Genomic DNA, 22,573 nt, shown 5'->3' on the forward strand with positions numbered 1-22,573 from the left:
TAAATAATACTTCCTGTTCTCTGGGCATTCAACCCATCTATCATTTTCCTCGTAATATCTGCATACTTCTTTATACATGTTGCCTCCACGGATCGCAGTATGCTTCACTTCCCACAGCTATCCTTTGCTGAGCTGACTCCCCTCTTTAGACAACCTAAGAAATTATCTCCAGAAGTCTTATCCATTCCATCCCTAAACAATCACAGTTGGGCAGACCCCATGAACTTTAAAGCAAAACTATGTTTACCAATATACATGTTGCTGATATGTTAGCCAGTACAAATAGACCTACAGGTCAATAACAACAAATGTAAGCTGTAAACCATGGGTAGCAATGTGTGCTGGGTGAGTATTAGCTCTGCTCAAAAAGTATGGACTACAGTATGTAAAGTATGTATTACATTACAGTATGTATCAAGTGTGTAGAAAGTATATAGTATAGTATGTAAAGTGTGAACTACAGTAAAGTGTGGTAAGATATGAAGCCTATCATGGTATTTCTCATGCTGTTCCATATTTGCTGTTTGCCCTTTTCTTTTGCAATTTGTAGAATCATTACAAACAGGGACCAAACATAACTTTACTGCCATCCTGCATGAAGTCTTGGTGCAAAGGAGGCTCCAATGAATACAGTTTTAATTATGTGAAGAGAGTCAATATTGAGGAGACTTGTGAAGCAAATCAACTTCCTATTACTTCCCAGCTTTTAACGCTGGAAGTTCATGAACAATGAATACCTCTACCGAACTTTTCAACAAATCCTGGGATAATGACTTTGCTTATCAAACCCCCAGTATTGTGGACACAGTCATCCTTCCTTCCTTGATTGGGATTATCTGCTTCACAGGGCTGGTTGGCAACATCCTCATTGTATTCACTATAATAAGGTAAGAGTTTTCTTTTTCTTTTTTGTTCCATAATTTAAGAATAAGTTCTAAAGTCTCTAGGAGAATCAAATGAGGCCCCAGGATTTTGCTTCATAAATTCTGGCTTGTAAAATATTTGCTAAAAATAATCAAAAGAGGATTCTACAGATATTTTCATTATTATTGGGTGGGGTTGGAGTAGATTTTGTGTCGGGAAGAATGATGGAAGGGGTGACCCAGGTGGAGATGCGTTATACTCATAAATTTTAGAATTGAAAGCCCTTTGTACAAGTAGTTGCAGGTAATAAAAATAAAATAAAATAATACCTGAGTTGTAAATCTCAGAATGGTAAATGTAGACCAAAGTTTATTGCTGCTCAGTGAGTTTTTAAAGCAGTGATCCTCAATCTTAGCCACACTTAAGAATCATCTGAAGGGATGATATATGGTTTCATCTGAAAACCATTAACTCCATCTCTCAATATAAGATTCTCACTGGGGCTAAAATTTCAATGTAGTTGTTTTATTTCCCATTCAGTAAGAGTTATTTTAAGCTGACCTCTTTGGGCTGATGAAGGAAATCCTTTAGTCACTCACTTGGGTGAAATTCCAGCTGATCAGTTTGAAGATGCAGGTAGCACAGATAATGAACTGTTCCCCTCCAAGTAGCCTATCACCATACAGACCACATCTACTCCCCAGGACCTCTGCCTTTGTTCCATGTCCCCCTCCTAATTTAGAGCACTACCCCCTTTCTCCCAAAGACTGCAAAAATTAATTAATTAATTTGATACATAAGGAAAGAGTACTTTCTAGGAACTTGACAAAACAGACTTAGAATTTATATACCCACTCTCCATTGCTACGTAATACTGTTTCTATCCTAGGTTGCTTTCTTTTTCATAGTTTCTTAAATGTCACATGACTGACTGGGGGGGTTGCTATTTTTTATTTTATTGTCAAGGTGATGTACAAAGGGGTTACAGATACATTTCAGTATATGTGCTGCCAAAGCAAACCAAGGTTACAGCTACATAAGTAAGCTAGTGAGTACGTTTCTTGTTGAACTTGTTACCCATCCCTCAGTTTTCTCCCACTTTCCCTCCCCCTACCCTATCCTCTGTTGTGCAGATCATATCCAACATATTGTGTTTTGAGATCTATATTGCATTGGTTTACCCTTTGTCCTTGGTCCCACCATTTTCTTGGGGATGGTTATTTAGCAGATCCATTTATCTGTCCAGTTCTTCTTGATCAGAGTCACCTCTTTCATTATTCACCCCAAACCCACCTACCCCTTCCCCCCAAATGCATTTCATGCTTCTCACTTTCTTTATCACATATGTACATTGAGAATTCTGACCATATTCTTCCCCAGTTCCATCTTTCTCCTCATCTGCTTCCCCCACCAAGCATCTACCTATTCAAACTTGTTTTAGCTTCCTGATAATTACTTTGTTAAACTGTCTGGTAACAGTTCTAAAAGTTTACTCCCTGGAGTTTCTTCACTCCTGCCTATGCTATACACGAATGAACTTAATCATGTGTATATGCATATGAGTCTGTATGTGCTTGCAGAGGACATTCTGATTGTTTTCAGATTTAAGTTCTACTGGTTTTAATAAATGCCAGATGTTTGTTATGGTCTCTGATCATACTTATCAGTGTCCTTTTAAAGATGTTTACATATATTTATATGTCATAAAAGATGTACTGCCTAGTATTTGCTTTCCATATTATCTTAATACATAGCTGCAATAAACCTTTGTTGAAGCATATTATACTAAAATACACTCTTGTGGACGCAAGTCAAGACGTGGCAGACCTGGCAAACAGACATAAATCCTGTGATTCTGAATTCGATGCTGTTCTGGTGATAAACAAACAATTGAAATTATAAAGATGGCTGTCTTGGCTTTACTTTGTGGATAGAAGAATCTTCTCAAGACCAATTAAGAGCCCCAGCAGCCCTCAAAATAATGGCATAGATTTACCACCACAGAGAAGGCTCCTCACTGGCTGCTTTGCCCAGGGAGCTTCTTACCAGACAGCTCTCCTTCAAAGTGTTACTGTTGGTGTCTTTGCAGTTAGCTAGAATGGATCAATGGTATGAACATCTAGCACTTTAATTTTTTAAAGGACTAGAAACAGTTCAACTCAGTAGGTATTATTCAAATACATACTGCATGCCCAGCACTGTTCAAGGGGTTATGAAAGTGCCAAAGAAGAAATCACAACAACATCTGACTCCAAAAGCTTATAATCTAGGAGAAAGGGTCAGACTTACAAATATAGAATTAAAACAATAAGTAAGGCCGAGGGATGTATTTTAGTAGAAAAGCATTTGCCTTGCAAGGCCCCGGGTTTAATTCCCAATACCACACAAAAAAACTTACAAAAATACTTTGGATGAGCAAGGTAGTACAACTTTATAATCTCAATACTTGAGAGGCTGAGTTCAAGACACAGCTGGGCTGCTTAGGGAGACCCTATCTCAAACTTTAAAACTAGGCTAAAAAAAGATACTGCTTAAAGTATAACTTCCAAGAAAGAAAATCAAAGTAATCAAATACTCCCAGGAAGTGTCGAGAAGGCAATACTGCTGAGTGAACACAGAAATGTTTGTAGTTTACCTCTACCTGCCTGCTGCACTTGTCCACTTCTTCCATCTTTCTTTCCCTCTTGTAGCTGAAGGAAAAGCAGAGTACTGTATAGAGTTCAAGTTTCTTGACTATCTTGTGGATCTAATTGAAGCCACACTTGATGGGATCTGGGACTATGAGCTTGCAGGAAGGGATTGGAACTGTGGAAAGGATGCAGCCACTGCCCGGGATGTGAACAGCAGAGCAGAGAAAAACCCAACCTGCTTTCTGCCTCCTGCTCTCGTTTCCCACCAGTGCCTCCTATTGGCCAAACCAGTCAGCAGCCAATTGACAAAGGGACAGAGGAATAAAGATCTTAGAATGGTTGGAATGCATTTAGTAAATAGCCATCATGATAGCCTGAATGTGAGATTGTATACTTGTCATATTTAATCCAAATACATATATATTTCTGACTATACAAGGTAATCAGAATAGAATAGAGTTGAATAGAAATTCTAGAAAGTGGTAAAAAATAAAGATTTCTAAAATTCAGTCATATCAAGTACATCATCATGTGTTCACTTGACATACTAGTCTGTCATACTTTTTAAACAAATGCTTAAATAATTTTGGAGTCAGTCTAAATACAAATTCAATATTCTTTCTTAAAGAAACAGTATAAGCATTTTCATATGTGACTGTTCTTCCAAACTATGATATTTAACAGCTGCATCATATAATGTTAGAATGCCATAATTTATTTTATCATTGCTCAGATTAGTGAACATTAGCTATGGCTATTAACAATATGAAAAACATACTATTTAGTGTTTTCTTTCTAGTGTTTGGGTTATACGAGATAGAGATCTAATGAAGTTAGGCAATAAAAATCAGAAGATAGATTAAATCTGAAAATCAATAGAGGTTGGATGATTAGAAATTTTATCATTTCTACTTTATTATTTTTAATTTCTGGACTGTCACATTCAATAAAGCAACAGTAAATGTAACATATTATATTGCTTCAGATTTTTCTTTGTGCTTTGAAAAACGATGTCTAGAACATTTTAATTCTTCTTGTGAAAAAGTAGAATCTAGGCTGGGAATGTGGCTTAGTGGTAGAGCACTTGCCTAGCATCATGAAGCCCTGGGTTTGATTCCTCAGTACCACCTAAACAGAAAAGGCCAGCAGTGGTGCTATGGCTCAAGTGGTAGAGTGCTAGCCTTGAGCAATAGAGGCTCAGGGACAGTGCTCAGGCCCTGAATTCAGGACCCAGGACTGTCCAAAAATAACAACAACAACAATAATGATGATGATGATAATAATAATAAAAGTATGTCACTATACAGCCTAACTAGCTTAAAACTGAGGACCCTTCTGCCTCAACCTCCCAGGTGCTGAGACTTAAGGGTGAATCACCATAACAGCTCTTTAATTCTTTTTGATTGCCAGTTAATGATCTGCACTGTCCTCAACCATAAAATTGCTATAACTTTGTCTAGAGAAAAAAAAAGGCCCTGAGGAGTCCAATTCTTGCAATTAGGGCATAAGCAAACACAAGATTATACCCAACTTTATATGCGAATGACATATTCATAGGCCAAAGTTGATGAGCTTTATTAACATGAAGTCTACATGATTCCTTGTATCTCTCACTGTCCCTCCTCATTTCCATCGCCCTCCCCCAATGGCCTAGAGCAGGCAAAGAATTAAAGACCAAGTACAGTCTCTTGACTGCTCTTTGGTTAACATTATCCTTTCCTCAAGTCTCCTCTCCCTCTTTCCCATTCTGATGAGAGTCCAACCTTCTCAGACAGAGAACCAGCCTGAGATACTGATGGCACCAACAATGAACAGAGTGCAGCTCCTGAGTAAAAACTCCATGGCAGTAATTCCCCATACAGTACATGTTGCCTAGACCTGGGTAAAGAAACCATGGCCTCTCACCGTCTGCTTTACATAATAACTTGACAACTTACATGTGAAGTCTAGAGGCAGTTCACAAATTTCAGCCAATGAATGATGGAGACATAGAATAGCTTCTAAGCACAGAATAATAGCTCTAAACTAAACCAGAAATTGTGACATAATCTTAGACTTATTCTTCCATGTTTTCCAAATTCTTATTTGTTCTCAGTTCACATGCCTCCTCTACCAAGAAGCTTGCCTTGTGCATGTCTCTAGCTTTGTCTCATCAAATTGGAATGTAGTTGTTCATTTAAGTATGTCTAGACTACAAGTGTTTTCATGACAGTTTGTAGATTCATTAGCTTTGCAACCCCAGAGCACAGTATTATGCCTGATACATAACTGGACCTCAATGATGTCTTTTTTTAACTCATGAACAGCATCTTCCAGATAGAGATACCAAGTATTATTGAATGTGTTAGCTTCTTGAATGCTGGTTTTTAGCTTTAAATTTCTGCTTAAAAAAAACAGTTTAGTAAAATGTTGTAACCCTAGCTATTCAGGAGGCTTAGAGCTGAAGGTTGTAGTTCAAAGCCAGCCAGACCAGAAAAATCTGTAACACTTCCAATGAACCACCAAAAGCCAGACATGGAACTGTGGCTCCAGCAGTAGAGTAACAGACTTGAGTGAAAAAGCTAAGCAGAGCACAGGGCCCTCCGTACTGGAACACGTGTGTGTGTGTGTGTGTGTGTGTGTGTGTGTCTGTGTCTGTGTCTGTGTGTGTCTGTGTGTGTGTGTGTGTGTGCGCGCACACACACACACACACACACACACACACACACACACACACACACAAAATCTTACAGCAGCAAGAAAACTTGGTAAGCCTGGGCTGTGTGGCATTCATTTCTCTGCCTTACCAGCAGGGGGCGTAAGGTGATTGTCAGTGCCATCAGTTCATTGCTTTCACATTCTTCTCCAGACCTCCTGGATTTCAAACTTTTTACTATGGGTCTTGGCTATTGAATTAGATTTTGTTGGAATATTTATATTTATAATGAATTATAACAATGGCCTCAGCTCTCATGGGAAAAATGTATTGCACAATGGAAAGCATTTATTTTTTATTGTTTGGTTGTTTTGAGTGCTACAGATGAGTAGACTAAATTCTTTGTTGACGTGTTTTTACAGTTGGTATAATTCATGCCCAAATTTAATGGCTTGAAGCAATAAAAAATGTATTGTCACATACTTTCCAAGGGTCAGATTCCAGGAACAGCTTCAGTGGCTGGTCCTATCTCAGGGTCTATCTCATAAAGCTGCAGCGGAGTTTTCCTCCAGGGTTACATCATCTAAAGTCTTGTGTGGAGTTCGAGAATCTAACCTCTCATTCCTGGAAAAGCAGGGCTGGTTGGTTGTTGTCAGGGACTTCAATTCCCTGTGGAATTCTTCAGAGTACTTGAGTATCTGGCACAACATGGTGGTCTCCATTAACAAGACCAGTATTCAAGGCTTCACTGTGCTTTTGTGTCCTAATTTCAAATGTTTCCCCCTGTTGTTTCTACCATATTTTAATTTCTAGGAGCCATTTATTAAGCTCAACACTCAGAGTGAATTTGATTCTATTGAAAGAAATATCAAATAATTTATGTAAGCCCATAAATTTTTCAAACCACCACAGTTAGTTCTCATATAAATAATTCAACATGTTTAAGTAGGCAAGCCTAGAGCATCTGTGTCTGTTTTCCTTTTAACATAAATTCATTAAGGCAATTAAAATTTTGGAAAGATGTTTGGGGAAATATGTCAGTGGCGTATGCCTTTGATCTTAACTACTCAGTAGATGGAGAGGTGAAGATGGCTGTTCAAAGCCAGCCTGGGCAGGAAAGTCTCTGAGATTTGTAACTCCAAGAAACCAACAAAAAGCTAGAAGTGGAAGTGGAGTCCAAGTGGTAGGGCTCAACCTTTGGCCAAAAAAAAACAAAGGGATAGAGCACAGGCCCTGAGTTCAGACCAACACACAAAATAATTTGTCAAGATGGCATATGTTGAAGAAGGTGTGTACTTCCAGTGCTAATCTTTAATCTGGCTTCCTTCCTTTCTTGCAGGTCCAAGAGAAAAACAATCCCTGACATTTATATCTGCAACCTGGCTGTGGCTGATTTGGTCCACATCATAGGGATGCCTTTTCTGATTCACCAGTGGGCTCGAGGAGGAGAGTGGGTGTTCGGGAGCCCTCTCTGCACCATCATCACATCCCTGGATACCTGCAACCAGTTCGCCTGCAGCGCCATCATGACTGTGATGAGTGTGGATAGGTAAGTGAAGACACTTGAAAGTATCCTAATGCAAGGCAGAGCCACCATGGTCATTCCCAGTAGGCCCTGATAGTGTTGGTATATAAGGGCAAAGTTCTTTTGTTTAACTATAGGCCTGCTTCTTTAGGAGCATTTTTTTTTGACATTCACAGAAGCCCCTTTTTTAAATGTGAAATGTAAAACACTAAACTCTCTACTTTCTCAAACTTTCTTTTTGGTCTGAGTTATATTTACAGTTCACTGCAAGATAAAAGTTCACAAAATCATAAAGTATTAGAAACCAAAATGAATGAATGTTGTGAATGAATGAACAAATGACTGTCTTGAAGGAGGTGCTGAATTCCTCTTGGCTCATCAGGACTTCTTCCCAAGTGGACTCTTGCATGTAAGAAAGTAACAAAAGTTCTTCAGATGGATTAAACAAAGGAATGACAAAGTCATATAGATCATTCACTCTGACAAAATAACCAGTGATGGGGAAATTTCACACATTTTTCTCTCCTTCTGCTTTTCTGTAAAAAGAATTCACCAAATATGGAATGTGCCATATTTTTTAATTAATGTACTGTGTAGGTACGGTTAGCTCAGTGAACACCAGCCGATGCTAACTGTGTATTGAGGAAAAACTAAACAACAACAACAAGAAGTTTCTCAACACAAAAGAAAGAGCCCTGCAAAGATGAGATCCAACATAGACTTAACAATAGTAATCTCATTCTTGAAGATAATTCAAACCTATTGATAGTGTGTACCATGAGGTAGCAATACTGATCTTATAAAAAGGTGGGGAGTGGGGGTATTTATCTTGCTGTAAACTTTTCACTAAAAATAAAATGAGTGACATATTATTCCTTAGAACAGATTAATTCCATAACTCCTACTGTTGGTGGGTGGGGATGTATGTGTGTGTGTGTGTGTGTGTGTGTGTGTGTGTGTGTGTGTGTGTGTGCACATGTGCATACTCTGTCCTATATACCTGAATAGCATATTCTATATTCTTTTTTTGTTGCTGGGTTGTGCAGAGTATATATATATAGATAGATAGATATAGATAGATAGATAGATAGATAGCTAAAATTTCACTTTTCAGTTAAGACGGTCAAGACTTTTCCTTCTCTTGGCCCTTACTCTACAGGATCAGGCAGCAAGAGATAGTATTCCTGTCATTTCTTATAATTCTAACTCTATCAAATTTATAAGGTTCAACTAAACTGATCTTTTTGTGAAACAAATGGAGTTGTTTCTTTGTAAGACCATAACCCCGTGGCAATGCCATTATTAGGCCTTATTATTTATGGATCATGCCTTTCAAGTCTTTCTGATGTCTTTTATGTACATTTCTCTGATTAGTAATAACTACAAATATGTAAGAAAATATAATTGTGGATCTCTACCTTGATAGTAATATGAAATAATTGTAAACATCCAAAATATTTGCTTCTAGATAAAAACTACTCAGGGGCTACTTTTGTAAATAAATTCTCTTACACAGAAAAAGTCAATAAATAGAAGCCAGAATCCCCTATTCCTTCCTTTCTTCATGCATTCATCAAGCAAAGGGACTACATATTAGGAGGAAGAAGATGTGGCCTGAAAATGCAAGGCAGAGCCACCATGGTCATTCCCAGTAGGCCCTGATAGTGTTGGTATATAAGGGCAAAGTTCTTTTGTTTAACTATAGGCCTGCTTCTTTAGGAGCATTTTTTTTTTTGACATTCACAGAAGCCCCTTTTTTAAATGTGAAATGTAAAACACTAAACTCTCTACTTTCTCAAACTTTCTTTTTGGTCTGAGTTATATTTACAGTTCACTGCAAGATAAAAGTTCACAAAATCATAAAGTATTAGAAACCAAAATGAATGAATGTTGTGAATGAATGACTTATTCTTCTTCCCTTCCACAGTGGTGTACACAAGCATTAAGTGAGGTCATGTGGGAGAATCAGATTCATTTTCACACAGTGAGACACTGTAGGAAGGAAAAGCAGAGTTTTCCTGATTTGCATTGACAGTCATGGATCCTCTTGTGTGGGAGTATATGGCTGAAGAAGGCTTCTTTGGGAGAGAGACAGTTATATAGGCACTTGAAGGAAGGGTAAGCGGAAGTGAATAGAGGAAGTTCTACCTGAGAGGCAGGTAGAACAGTGTGTTCTTGTCCCTGAAAGGGGAAATAACTTGAAGAACGTGAACGTCCTCCAAAGGCCTTGATGTTCAAGGCCTGGTTCCAAGGATGATGTTATTGGAGGACAGTGGAACCTGGATCCTGTAGCAGGTAGAAGCTAGTGGGATGCCTTTAGGTCACTGAGGACATGCCCTTGAAGGTGGTGTAGAACTTGGGTCCCTTCCTCTCCCCTCTCCCTTCAGGTCACAAGGTAAGCAGTTTTGCCTTGCCATGTGCTCCTGGCCATGCCCTGCAAAAGCCCCGCCCCCCTGCAAGAAAAATGGGACCAATCAGCAGTCATGGCGCAAACCTTCAGAAACCATACGCCAAAACAAATGTCTTCTCATTCTACGTTGATTATTTTGGTTTGTTTTTTTTTTCCAGTCCTGGGGCTTGAATTCAGGGCATAGGTGCTGTCCCTGACATTTTAGGGTTTGTTGTTATTGGGGGGGGGGGTGTTGTTTTGTTTTCTTGCTCTAGGATAGCACTCTACCACTTGAGCCACAGGTCCATTCAGCTCTTTTACTGGTGAGAAGAATTTTTTCCTGCTGGAGCTGATTTCAAACCATAATCCTCTTAGCCTCCCGATTACAAGCAGGAGCCACCGGCATCCAGCTTGGATAATTTTTATAGTAATAGAAAATTAACTGAATTCAAGAGAGTGTCTGACACAAGTTCTAGCCTGTGTGGCATGCAGGACCAGGTAGAGAAAGCCCTTATGAATCATGGTAAGGATTCTAAATTGTAACTGAAAAGCATGCAAAGCCATTGAAGGTTTGGGGTTGGGGTTGGTTTGTTCTTTTAACCTTGAGAGCTAGGTGATCAGGGACGATTCATTCACTAATAGCATGACTCCATCATTCTTTAATTCCAGTCAGAAGGGTGACTGAGGCACAGGGAAATCACTGTCTCTTCTATTTCCCCGGCAGAGAAGGGGCTCTGTCCATAGCTTAGGTGATACACGCATGCACTCAAGCATGCGCTGTGCATAGAAGGAGGGGCTAAACTCTCCCTGCATGCCACAGGATTCATTCAATGAGTGGAAAATTTCCTGACCATTGCACACACAAAAAAAAAAGACCAAGAAAACAGAGATTTTTTCCTTTCTTTTTTTTTTTAACAAGTCTTCATTAGTAGCTCTTCAAAAACTTTAGGAAAACAAGTGACCAACCAAACTAAACCACTTTTTTTACGTTTGTGCAATTCCTACTAATACTACCTTCAACTACACACCGTCATCCACTCCCCAACAAAACTACTCTCTCAGACAGCCTTCTTTCAGAATTGCAGCTCTCCTCTCTATTCTTCAGCTTTCAGTTAGCTATTTTATGATTTGCTGAAGGGCCAAATATATTTGAGATGTCACCATTTCAACTTTGAATAATGGATATTCTCTTTTTTTTCCTTCTGGCTCCATAAAGGGAAGAAAAAGCAAGAATGCACTCCCTCCCCCATTGAAATTATCCCATTTCCTCTCTCCAGTCCCTCATCTCTAGGCCAAACTCCCTGAGGAATCTGTGTTGGCTATACCAGTCACACTGTTCATCTGCCCTGAGAATTCTGTGAACTAAACTTCCAAGAGCCTGGGGGCCATAATGTAAAACCAGAGTCCTTCTGAGGGACTCTCCTGGCAGCCCCTATGCCTTCCTCCTTCCTGCCTCTATGTCACTAAAAACTACTCAGAATTATACTCACTAGACGCTATGTAGAAAATGAACTATACAACTTGTGAGGGACAGGGCTCAGGAGGGAAAAAACTGGGAGAAAACCAGGGAAGAGATGACAGTTTAAAAGGAAATGTACTCAATTCCTGACTTATACAACTGTAACCCCTCTGTACATCATGTTTACAATTAAAATTAAAAAGAAAAATGAAGACGTTGGCAATGCAGAATTGTACCATGCTCAATGTGCTTGGGAATCGGCAGCTGTTTCCATGAGTGGTTTATTCATCTTTGCAAGGTTAAGAGTTGTTTTCTCTGTGGGTATCAGCAAGCTCTTAAAAAATATAACTTTCTTTTGCCATGATAGAGGTGTGCTTCGGGGAGGATAATAATACTAATAATTTACTCTTGTCATGAACCTTTCATCCTTGGAGCTCAGTGCTTTTATTGATTGTTCGCAAACCCTTCTTAACTGGCTTTGCAGGTACTTGGCTCTCGTCCAACCATTTCGACTGACAAGTTGGAGAACAAGGTACAAGACCATCCGCATCAATTTGGGCCTTTGGGCAGCTTCCTTTTTGCTGGCATTGCCTGTCTGGATCTACTCAAAAGTCATCAAATTTAAAGACGGCGTCGAGAGTTGTGCTTTTGATTTAACATCCCCTGATGATGTACTCTGGTAAGTTGTGAAAAAAACAAGAAAAATAGAGTTGAATTAAGTTGTGAAGTACTTCATCCTTCCTGTCAACACATGAGCAGCATGGAGAGGGTCCTTGGGGATCCTCTTCTCGCCAGTCTTCCTGCTTAGATTTTTATTAACGCAACCCAGGTGATGGTATGATTTGAAGGATAGAGCCACCTCGTGAAAAGATCTCGAATTTAATCATGCAACCTCAGTGTGCACAAAGAGATTTAAATATGGATGGAGAGACCCATCGCAGCCAGATACGGCAGGGTTGCAGAGAGCAAGGAAGGAGAATAATTCCCAAGAAGAGGCGCAGTGATAACCAGACTTAAACTAGATCACTGTGTAATTGTAGTTGGCCTGAATTGTGATTCCCCATAAAGTCCTAACCTACCAGCATACCTGTGAATGTGACCTTATTTGCAAAGAAGGTCCTTACAGACATAATCAAACTAGGTTACAGACATACTAGATTAGGGTGGGCCCTGAGTCCTGCTGTCCTGAAGATGTATTTATGAGCCAAAGAACACTAAAGATTGACAAGAATGACAAGAAATCAGGGTGGGGGGAGCTATGAGTCTCCTTCAACTCCAAAAGGAATAGACTTCTGGCATCCAGAATAAATTTCTGGGTATTTTAAGCCATTCGATTTTGTGGTCGTTTGTTATAAAATCTTTAGGAAATTAATGATACAGAAACTAGCTCATGCTTGTAATCCTAACTATTCAGGAAGCTGATATATGAGGATTGCAGTTCAAAGCCAGCCAAGGCAGGAAAGACTGTGAGACTCTGATCTTCAATAAACCATCAGAAAACCAGAAGCGGCTCTGTAGCTTAAAGTAGTAGAGCATTAGCCTTGAGCAAAAAGAGCTCAGGGATAGTACCCTGGCCCTGAGGTTCAAGCCCCATGATGAAAGAAAGAAAAGGAAAAGAAAGGAAAGGAAAGGAAAAAGAGAGAGAAGAAGGAAGAGAGGGAAGGAGGGAACTAGCACAATAATTCTTACATTCAAACTTAGTGAAGAAAAAAATAAGAGAATATTTTTTCTACTTGAAATTTGGAACATCATCAGAATCTATGGCTAACATTTTTGAGCACTCCTCGGGCTAGGTACTTCTTATATGTATTGCTCAAGTCAGTCTGGCAGAGTGCTTTTCCCACTCTCTCACTTGACTAGTAAAAAGGCATTTATTAAGCTTTACATGAGTGCATGTCTCAGTTTGGGCTGCTGTAACCAAATGCCACTGACCAGTTAATTCCTAAACAGCAGAAATTCATTTCTCACTCTTCTGAAGGCTGCAAGTCCCATGATCAAGCTGCTTGAGGTGGTCAGTTTCTAGAGTAGGCTCTTTTCTAGATTGTAAGCTGCCAAGCCCTCCTTTTATCTTTACATGATGAGGGAGAAGGAAACAGGGAGCAAACTCTAGTGCCTCATTATTTCTCAAAGTCTTCACCCTGTAACACTATCTAACACTGGAGAGTTTAGGATTTCAGCATGCAGATTTGATAGGAATGCATTTAGTCCAGAATAACACATGGATAGGATTGATTGTTAATTTGAACAGAAACCATCAGCCAACTGAAATGTAAAGTATCATCAGCAGGGCTCAGAGACTATCAAGGGCCCCAAGCTACCTAAAAGGAAAACATATTTATATACTCAGCCTCAGCTCAAGCTTTGGCCTGAGTCAAAGGAACAAATGATTAGCCATTTATATCAACAGCTGTTCTTCATCTATTTTTCATGGATTAGCAAAGGGCATTGTGAGAATGCAACCTCTGTCATTCCTCCTGAGCTCAAGTTGTTCGGATCAGTTGAGTGATGCTACTAGCTGCGCGTAGCACCCCTCTGCTCCCAGGCGCCTCCTCGGCCACATCACTCATTCAAAATCTGGGCCTGGTTCCTTTCACCAAAGCCAGGACCCTTCTAGAAAAGATAATCCCTGACATCTGTGCAGGAAAGGGGTTGGCATACCTGAAAATTCTCTCTGGAAAGCACTAAGGAAAGACTAGCTGATTTAACAGTAGGCCCTCCCCCAGGTCTGCTAAGTAGTCATCTGGAGCCTTGGATATCAGCAAAGGCTCTGGAATCCAGCTACTGCTCTAGGCTCCAATGCCATCTGTGTCAGGTACAAGCTGGGTATGTGCTGTCTCTTCTTTCACATAAGGACACAGGGGCATTGTGCTAATGGGGTTGCACAGATTCCATGGGCTAATTCAAAGTGCTTAGACAAGTATCTACTTTATAATATATGTTGTGTTACTAACATGAAAGGTAATGATGATAATTATAAGTAGTCTCTGTTTTTCAGTCAAGGTAGTTGAGTGATTAGAGAAGGGTCAAGCATCATTGTCAATGGATAATGAAAAGTAGGATTTCTCTACAGAATTGCCTCCAAAGCTTTTCTTTTATTCTGTGCTCTGAACTCAAGACTCATAATTCATGCACAATAAATGCCTATAGCTATTGCAATTAATATAATAGTGTTGTCCTCTGTGTGTGTGTGTCTCTGTCTGTGCCTCTCTCTCTTACTTCACAGGTATACCCTTTATTTGACAATAACAACTTTCTTTTTGCCCTTACCCTTAATTTTGTTGTGTTACATTTTAATTTTATGTTATACTTGGGAGATGTATCAACAGAATAAGGATGCCCGATGGTAAGTGTATGCTTTATTTGCTTTTTTTGTTAAAAGAACAATTCAGACATCACAAAACATCTAAACCAGAAATTTAAGCATCTATCACTTGAGAAAAAAAGGAGGGGGTGTAAAAAAAAAGTTTAAAAAAAGGTAAAAGTAAAAAAAAAGTAAAAGTAAAAAATGTTTAAAAAGGGGGGTATATTATATGTCTAAATAAGTCATGGTCTGAAAATAAGATATTCTAAAAGAGGCATTTGAGGATCTCTCAGTGATAAATGCTAAAATCATTGATGTAGTTGTTTTATAAAAATATAATCATAACTCAAAATTCTATATAAAGTATAGTTTAAGCCAGGTGCTGGGCAGTTTGTGCCTATAATCCAAGCTGCTCAGAAGGCCAAGAATTGGAGGATCACATGGTTCAAGGCCAGCCTGGACAGAAAAGTTCACTAGACTCCATCTGCAATATAATCAGCAAAAAGCAGAGCTGGAGATTTGACTCAAGTAGTAGAGCACCAGCCTAGGAAGCCTGAAGCCCTGAGTTCAAATCTCAGTTCCACAAAAAAGAATAATTTATAGTTTGTATTGATAATGTCCATTCTTTGAGCTTTACGTTTTGCAGAGTTCTATGCATTTGTTTATATCTGAGATGTGTCTGGCCTTTTAGTTTCTGTGTTCTAATTTTTTATTAGAGAAGAATGATTTCATTAGCATCTAATTAGAAACAAAGGGTCTTATTCATAGTAGAGGAAGATTAATTATGAATTAATAAAACTAGACTTATCTAATGAAAATATTTGGAAGGATCTTTAAAAATACATGGGTTTCAAATGCCATAAATAAATATAAATTATATTCAATTTGAAATTGTGCACACCAAGATGTTAAACAAAACTTGTTATTAAATTGAATGCTTTGAGTAGATTTTTGTGTTTCTTCCAGAAAGATAAGATCCCTGGTTTCCATGTACATCAAATGTAGCACTGGGGATTTATTTAAGTGTATATGAATAATTTAGCCCATTCATTCACATTTGTGGCAATTCCAGGAAACAAAAGTTTAAAGTCTATTGGTTTACAACTTTATTGACTTTCTTAAATTTTTAAGTAAAAAGATTACCTTTTTTATTTTTTTATTTTTTTTAAATACATAGTTAGGTTTTTATTTATTCATTTTTTCTTTTTTGTTTTTTTGCCAGTCGTGGGGCCTGAACTCTAGGCCTGAGCGCTGTCCCTCAGCTCTTCAGCTCAAGGCTAGCGCTCTACCACTTGAGCCACAGCGCCATTTCCAGCTTTTTTTTCTGCTTATGTGGTGCTTAGGAATCAAACCCAGGGCCTCTTGCATGCAAGGCAAGCACTCTACCACTGAGCCACCTTCCCAGCCCAAGATTACCTTTTTTAAAAGGTAATCTATTCAGAATGGGAAAGGAAAATAGCCAAAGTTATAGAAAAAAATATTTTCTAAATGCATCACTTGATCCTGAGTTGGTGGGAAGGATGAAATAGAATCATATGGCAATTGAGATAAAGGCAGCTGGAAAGAATCTCTGAGCTCTCATAAAACCATAAGGCAAATCAAATAATTTTGCTCCTCATACTTTTCTCAGAAATTCTACCAGTGTCTTAGTGAACAAAGTTGACACTGTCCACTTAGGCCTCAAAAGTAAAAAGATAAAGAATGTATAAGATTTTTTTATCTGTTTCCCAAGGAAATTGTTATTAAACTCTAAAATGACATGATTTTGTATGTTAGAATAATTTTCAAATTACAGAAAAGCAAAGTTAGCATAGAGAATCCTCATATGCCCTTCCCCCATTTCTCCATTATTCATGTGTACATGCATCATTCACATATACAATAAGTATATCATGATATATTTATTAAGAAATTAGCCATCATGTATTACTATTAACTAAGCTCCGCCTTTCACTATGCTTCACTGCTTTTTCCATTAAAGTCTTCTTTCTATTCCAAGATTCAGTGCAGAGTGACATGTTGTATTTAATGATCATGTTTCTCCAGTCTCCTCTGGTCCATGACAGTGCCTACCACTTTCCATGTTTTGTGTGGCCTTGATAGTCCTAAGATAGAATTGGCTTCCTTCCATGTTTTCCTGATATGATTATCATGTTTGGTCTGTAGTTAGGTGTTTGAGGGTGGGAGACAACTTCTCATCACAAATATCAGCTATTACATGATGGTCATATAACATTAGCCTTGATCACTTGGTTTAAGTAGTGTGCCATGTTCCTTCACTGTAAAATTACTATTTACCTCTTTCTATATTCTTAGGAGTAAATATGGCCCAACCTCCTAAAGGGAATAATGGGGAAATTCATCTCTAGCTCCTGGAAAAGGGGGTGTCAACATATCTATAACAATGTTATTTTATGTAAGCAAATATTTACATTACTATGTGATCAACTAGACTTACATCCAAAGCTGAGTTCTATTTCAATACTATTCATCTTGTTTCTCAAAAATAACTCAACTTCGGAACATTGAGATGTGTAGAACAGGAATGAAAAGCTGCCTTTTCCCAGTACTCAAGTTGGAATATAAAAGTGGACTTTTTTTTTTCACTGCAAAGCCATTATGAACTGTTTTAAAAAAAAATAAATATATTGAGGAGAATGATGAAATGGGTGACATGGCTCCAGATGCCTTGTATTCATAAACTAATGGGTTGAATGGTTTCTCCTTTGGGTAACTGCCTAAAGAGAATAAAAATATGATGTGAAAAAATTTAATTAGAAATATATGCTTTCAAGCCATTACGAGCTGTTTAAAGTTCTAAGAAATCCATGCCCTGTAATTTCTGTGGTAGTTCATGCTGTGTCTCTCTCCTGGGTAGTTACAACCCCAGCCTTCCAAAGCAGAGAGTGATGAAGCTGACAAAGATGGTGCTGGTGCTGGTGGCAGTCTTCGTCCTCAGTGCTGCGCCCTACCACGTGCTTCAGCTGGTGAACTTGCAGGTGCCGCAGCCCACACTAGCCTTCTACGTGAGCTATTGCCTCTCCGTCTGCCTCAGCTATGCCAGCAGCAGTGCTAACCCTTTCCTCTATATCCTGTTGAGTGGAAATTTCCGGAAACGTCTGCCTCAAGTACAGAGAGTGAGTGAGAGGAAAGCAACAATATGGAAAACTTCCTGAAGTCAAGCTTTTAGAACAGCGTATGGAGTCCTAGTTCCTTACCCGAGGTTCGTCTATGATAGTGATAGCATTGCAAGGACCGGTGAAAACTCTGTGCTGTGTCTGTGGTAAAGCAGTGTCATCCTTCAAATGCAACGAGTTTGCTATGCTAAGACTTCAGTGAGATGAGAAATGTGGGTCTGTATCAAGTAGGAAAATTGGAAAGTTTAAGATACCTAACTAAGGTCTGTGGTTGTGTGTGTTTAAAACTGATCACTGTTAGAAATGGTCATTAGGGACAGGGGATGTTGGCTTAGTGGTAAAGTACTTGACTGGAATGTGTGAGGGCATGCTTTCCACTGTCCTCTTCCTCCACACTGGGACCTCACTCTTACAGAGCCCTGAAGGCTCCTGTGGGGGGGACCACCCCACAATGAGAGCTGAAATTTGGCCATTTATATCTATAGAAATACCCATTTCCTACAGCCCCATCTAATATCTTGACAAGTTTCATCTTTCAGAATAACTGTTGCCCTCTATTTCACAATAAGATTGCAAGTAGCAAACACACGAGATAAATATTATTTCAGTGTTCTAAGGTTCAGAAATCCCAAGAAAAAGGTTAAAAGGTAGCACAGCTACCCAAGAGCTTGGCTGAACTCAGCTCTAGCTGTTTGTCTTTTCTGGTGCACCACCTAATAGCCTGTACCCTGTACTTCAACTGGAGAGAGCCAGCGACTTAGTGTGTCTCTTGCTTTCTCCTACAGACCCAAAGAACTAAGGCCTGAAAAAAACAAGTGTGTTTCTACTTTATGTATATTATTTAAAATGTATCATTGTTCCCATGCCTACTAATTGTAGAAAACAGTCTTCCCATTTTAATAACTGTGCCTCACTTCAAGACAGTATGCATCATTCCTTTTGGATTATAATTTATGCTTATTCAAGTTACAAAATGTTATTTGTTTTCAAACTCTTGGATATTTATTATATCCTTGTTCTTCATTTGGCCTATATAAAACATGTTATTTGATGCAGTCTGGAATGGAAAATGCTTTTAAAGCTTGTGTTCTCAACAAAGGCAAATATTACTTTTTTGGTGTGGATGAAATCTGTAAGCCCATCTTCTTTGTCTAAAAAGACAAACTTGTCCATGAATATCTGGAACTGATTTTTAATCGAGACTTTTTTTTTAGATTAAAAAGACTCACAGCGGCCAGCTCTTTAAGTGCTCTGAGCTCCATTTTTATATCTCCGTTGTATTTGAACCAACCTAAACACAAGAATTTGAATTCCGTGTGTCTGGCTAAAGGCCGTTCAGATACCATTTTGGAGTAAGCAATAGCTGAATGCTTTTCTGGGTGGGTCGTTACATAAGCTAATGGGCAAACTACACACTGACATGGATCACATCTGTGGATCTGAACTCCACAGCTAGAGAGCTGCACACAGAGGCCAAGTGCTCCTCTATCTGTGGAAAGCTGGGCTGTGACTTTGATATGAGGGACTCATTTTTCTAAGGTGCAACAGTCTGGATTCAGTGAATATCCCTGATATCCAAAGACCCAACAAAACAGGTCAGCCACACATGTTATCATTTAGTAACTGTTTAATTCCATTGCCTCTTTTAATACAGAAAATATCATCTTCAAAGCCAACAGACATTTTTCTAATAGCATTTCTAATAGTTTTCAACTAATGCCAAATCTAAATTGGTGAATGACTTATTCTAATTTATATTTATTAAAAGTTGCAAAGGAGCTTTAGCACTTAATCAAAGTCAAAAATAAAAAAGTGACATTTAAATTCAATGTTGTGCCTTTTATAGCTTTACATAGCTTTCTATGCATAAGTCTATTTAGTGTAATCTTACAGAGGTAGTTTGACAGTCCCTATGTCTTAATTTTTGTACATCATATTTATACATGTACTCTCATGTAAAATTAATAATGATCCCTTGTAATTACACACTTAATACTTGAGTTTTGGGTTATGTAAAAATAATTGTATCTCAGCCGGGCGCTGGTGGCTCACGCCTGTAATCCTAGCTACTCAGGAGGCTGAGATCTGAGGATCGCGGTTCAAAGCCAGCCCGGGCAGGAGAGACCGTGAGACTCCTATCTCCAATAAACCACCAGAAAACCGGAAGTGGCGCTGTAGCTCAAGTGGTAGAGCGCTCGCCTTGAGCTGAAGAGCTGAGGGACAGCGCCCAGGCCCAGAGTTCAAGCCCCACGGCCGACAAAAAAACAAAAACAAAACAAAAAAAAAAATAATTGTATCTCTACTCTATGCTTGTCCAACTGTAGTTGTTTCATTTAAACTCTGTTCATTAACTAATAACAACCAATGAGTAAAAAATGCTTTATATTGATGTACTCCTGGCTTGCAACTTTTTCTTGCAAGATTTCCTTACAAAAATACTTAATATGTTTGCAGTACAGTTTCTGTTGAGCAACTTCTAATGATTTCAGAATCAGTAAAATATATCCATACATGAACAATGGCTTGAAAAGCACTCATCCTACCATATTCCTAGAAATATAACCCTTGTATTGTTTTTACAATCCCAGAAATTACTGCTTTTCATGGTTAATAATGTCAAAAGGTCACATCACTTTGGATCTAAAGATACTTTAGAGAATATTAAATGTTGCAGATGAAATTCTTATAAAAGCTGGCCACTCTATGTCCATATCACCAAATGAGGAATGAACTTGAGACTCACACATGAAAAGAATTTCAAGAATCACACAAGGAGAGCTCCACAAAGTAGAAATATTTATTTTAGTATAACAGGACAAAGCAAGGAGAAATTGGGTAGAGGAGAAGAAATATTTCCTACTCCCCTCAACAAAAAAGATTGTTTTTTTTGTCAGGTTCTAGTGGTTCATGCCTATAATCTTAGCTACTCAGGAAGCTGAAATCTGAGAATTGCAGTTTGAAGCCAGCCTGGGCAGAAACATCCATGAGACTCTTACTGCCCATTAAAAAGTCAGAAGTAGAGATTTGGCTCAAGTGGTAGAGCTCTAACCTTGAGCAAAAAAAGGCAAGCAAGAGCACAGAAGCCTGAATTCAAGCCCTATAAAGAAAGAGAGAAAAAGGGGGAGGAGAGGAAGGGGAGAGAAGCTGAGAAGTTGAGAGGGAAAAGGGTGAGAGTAGAGTAGGGAAGAAAAGAAAGAAAAGAAAAATTAGAAATGATGTTTTATCTGTGGTCTTTATACTTTCTGAGCTGGGGGAATACATATTTCATGTTGTCTAATCACCTATAATCATCAGATAGCAGTTCTGAGTGGCTAAAGATAGGTACTGTTAATTATTCTAAAACATGCCCCTGTACTCATCAGGTGCACAGTGACTTTTAGGACTTCTCTTTGCCAGGCCATACTTTCTGACTTTGTCTCTGTTCCATTAGTGGAAGAGTGAGCAGGAGACAGGAGCAGATAAACCCTTTTTGACTCCTTATTCTTGTCATTTTACATCTACAGCAGAAAAGACAGCTGCTGTGGCTTTTCAGTTTTTACTTCCTGGTTCTAATGTCTGAGTCTGGTCCTTTTAGTAATTACTAATTTTAATTTCTCTGTCTACTTACTTCCTGCCTCACACATTCACATAGTGAAGGAACAATTAAAGTCCAACCCTGAGTCATTTTTACCCAACCACAGGCCCTTCCCTTGCAAACAACCATAAGAAAAGAAAATTATAATTAACACTTAATTCCTGTAATGAATTCTTGAGTGTTTAGTGAGTGAATCAATCTGCATAGTCAATTAAAAAATAACCTACTCTTTAAAATTTACTTGGATTTCTTATCAGAATGACCATATATAATGACCCTATATTTCCATTTCCTTCATGAGTTCTATGGAATCAGCCCAAAACAAAACAGAAAACCTACATTTTTTTCTTAGTACTCAATTCTTTTTGTCAGCATCTCTTTATACCTAGAATCTCCTTCATTCCACAGAGAGACCTCTGTCTCATCTAAATTTGAAAACAGCACTACTACTTTGATTCCTTTATGACTGCATCCTAGCAGGGAGAGTGTTAAATTATTTGATTTGTCAGCCAACATTAGCTTAGATATAGCTATAGCCCTTTAACAAGATTGTGCTGATTGGTATCTTGATTTCTGATGTTTGTAGATTCATCATTAATATATACTTACAGAATGTTCTACATCTAATGCACTGTGCTGGGCTCCACTGAGAATAATAATAATAATAACAACAACAATAATAGTAATGATTTACTTAAGACATTTTTCCTATCAAAAGCAAAACTACAAATTTAAGGTTCTAATTACTTTTATTGGTGTACTAGACTATAAAATTGGATCAGTGTTTTCTGAGCTGAGCAGAGAAGCTTGTCTTTATAAACAGAAATGGGCTGAAAGAAGCAAAAAAAAAAAAAAATACAAAAACTAGTCATTTCAGCCACACACCTGTGCTCACACCTGTAATCCTAGCTGCTCAGGAGGCTGAGATCTGAGGATCACAGTTGGAAGCCAGCCTGGGAAGAAAAGTCATGGTGAGACTCTTATTTCCAATAAAGTACTCAAAAAAAAAAAAAAAGCCTGAAATGGCACTGCGGCCCAAGTGGTAGAGCACTATCTTTG

At 38.5% G+C, this 22,573-nt stretch overlaps 1 protein-coding gene across 1 annotated transcript; it reads left to right on the top strand.

Moving 5' to 3' along the window:
* The first annotated feature begins 676 nt into the window (after positions 1 to 676).
* Positions 677 to 17,993, top strand: Mchr2 (melanin concentrating hormone receptor 2). The gene is given in 6 exon segments (XM_070010552.1): positions 677 to 887; positions 7,469 to 7,678; positions 11,987 to 12,181; positions 14,726 to 14,845; positions 17,682 to 17,953; positions 17,956 to 17,993. Coding segments are annotated over 6 exon segments (993 nt in total). The 5' UTR covers positions 677 to 729.
* The last annotated feature ends 4,580 nt before the right edge of the window (positions 17,994 to 22,573 follow it).

Source organism: Dipodomys merriami, unplaced genomic scaffold, assembly GCF_024711535.1.
Source record: "Dipodomys merriami isolate MVZ:Mamm:240054 unplaced genomic scaffold, mDipMer1.0.p SCAF_8, whole genome shotgun sequence".
NCBI lineage: Eukaryota > Metazoa > Chordata > Mammalia > Rodentia > Heteromyidae > Dipodomys > Dipodomys merriami.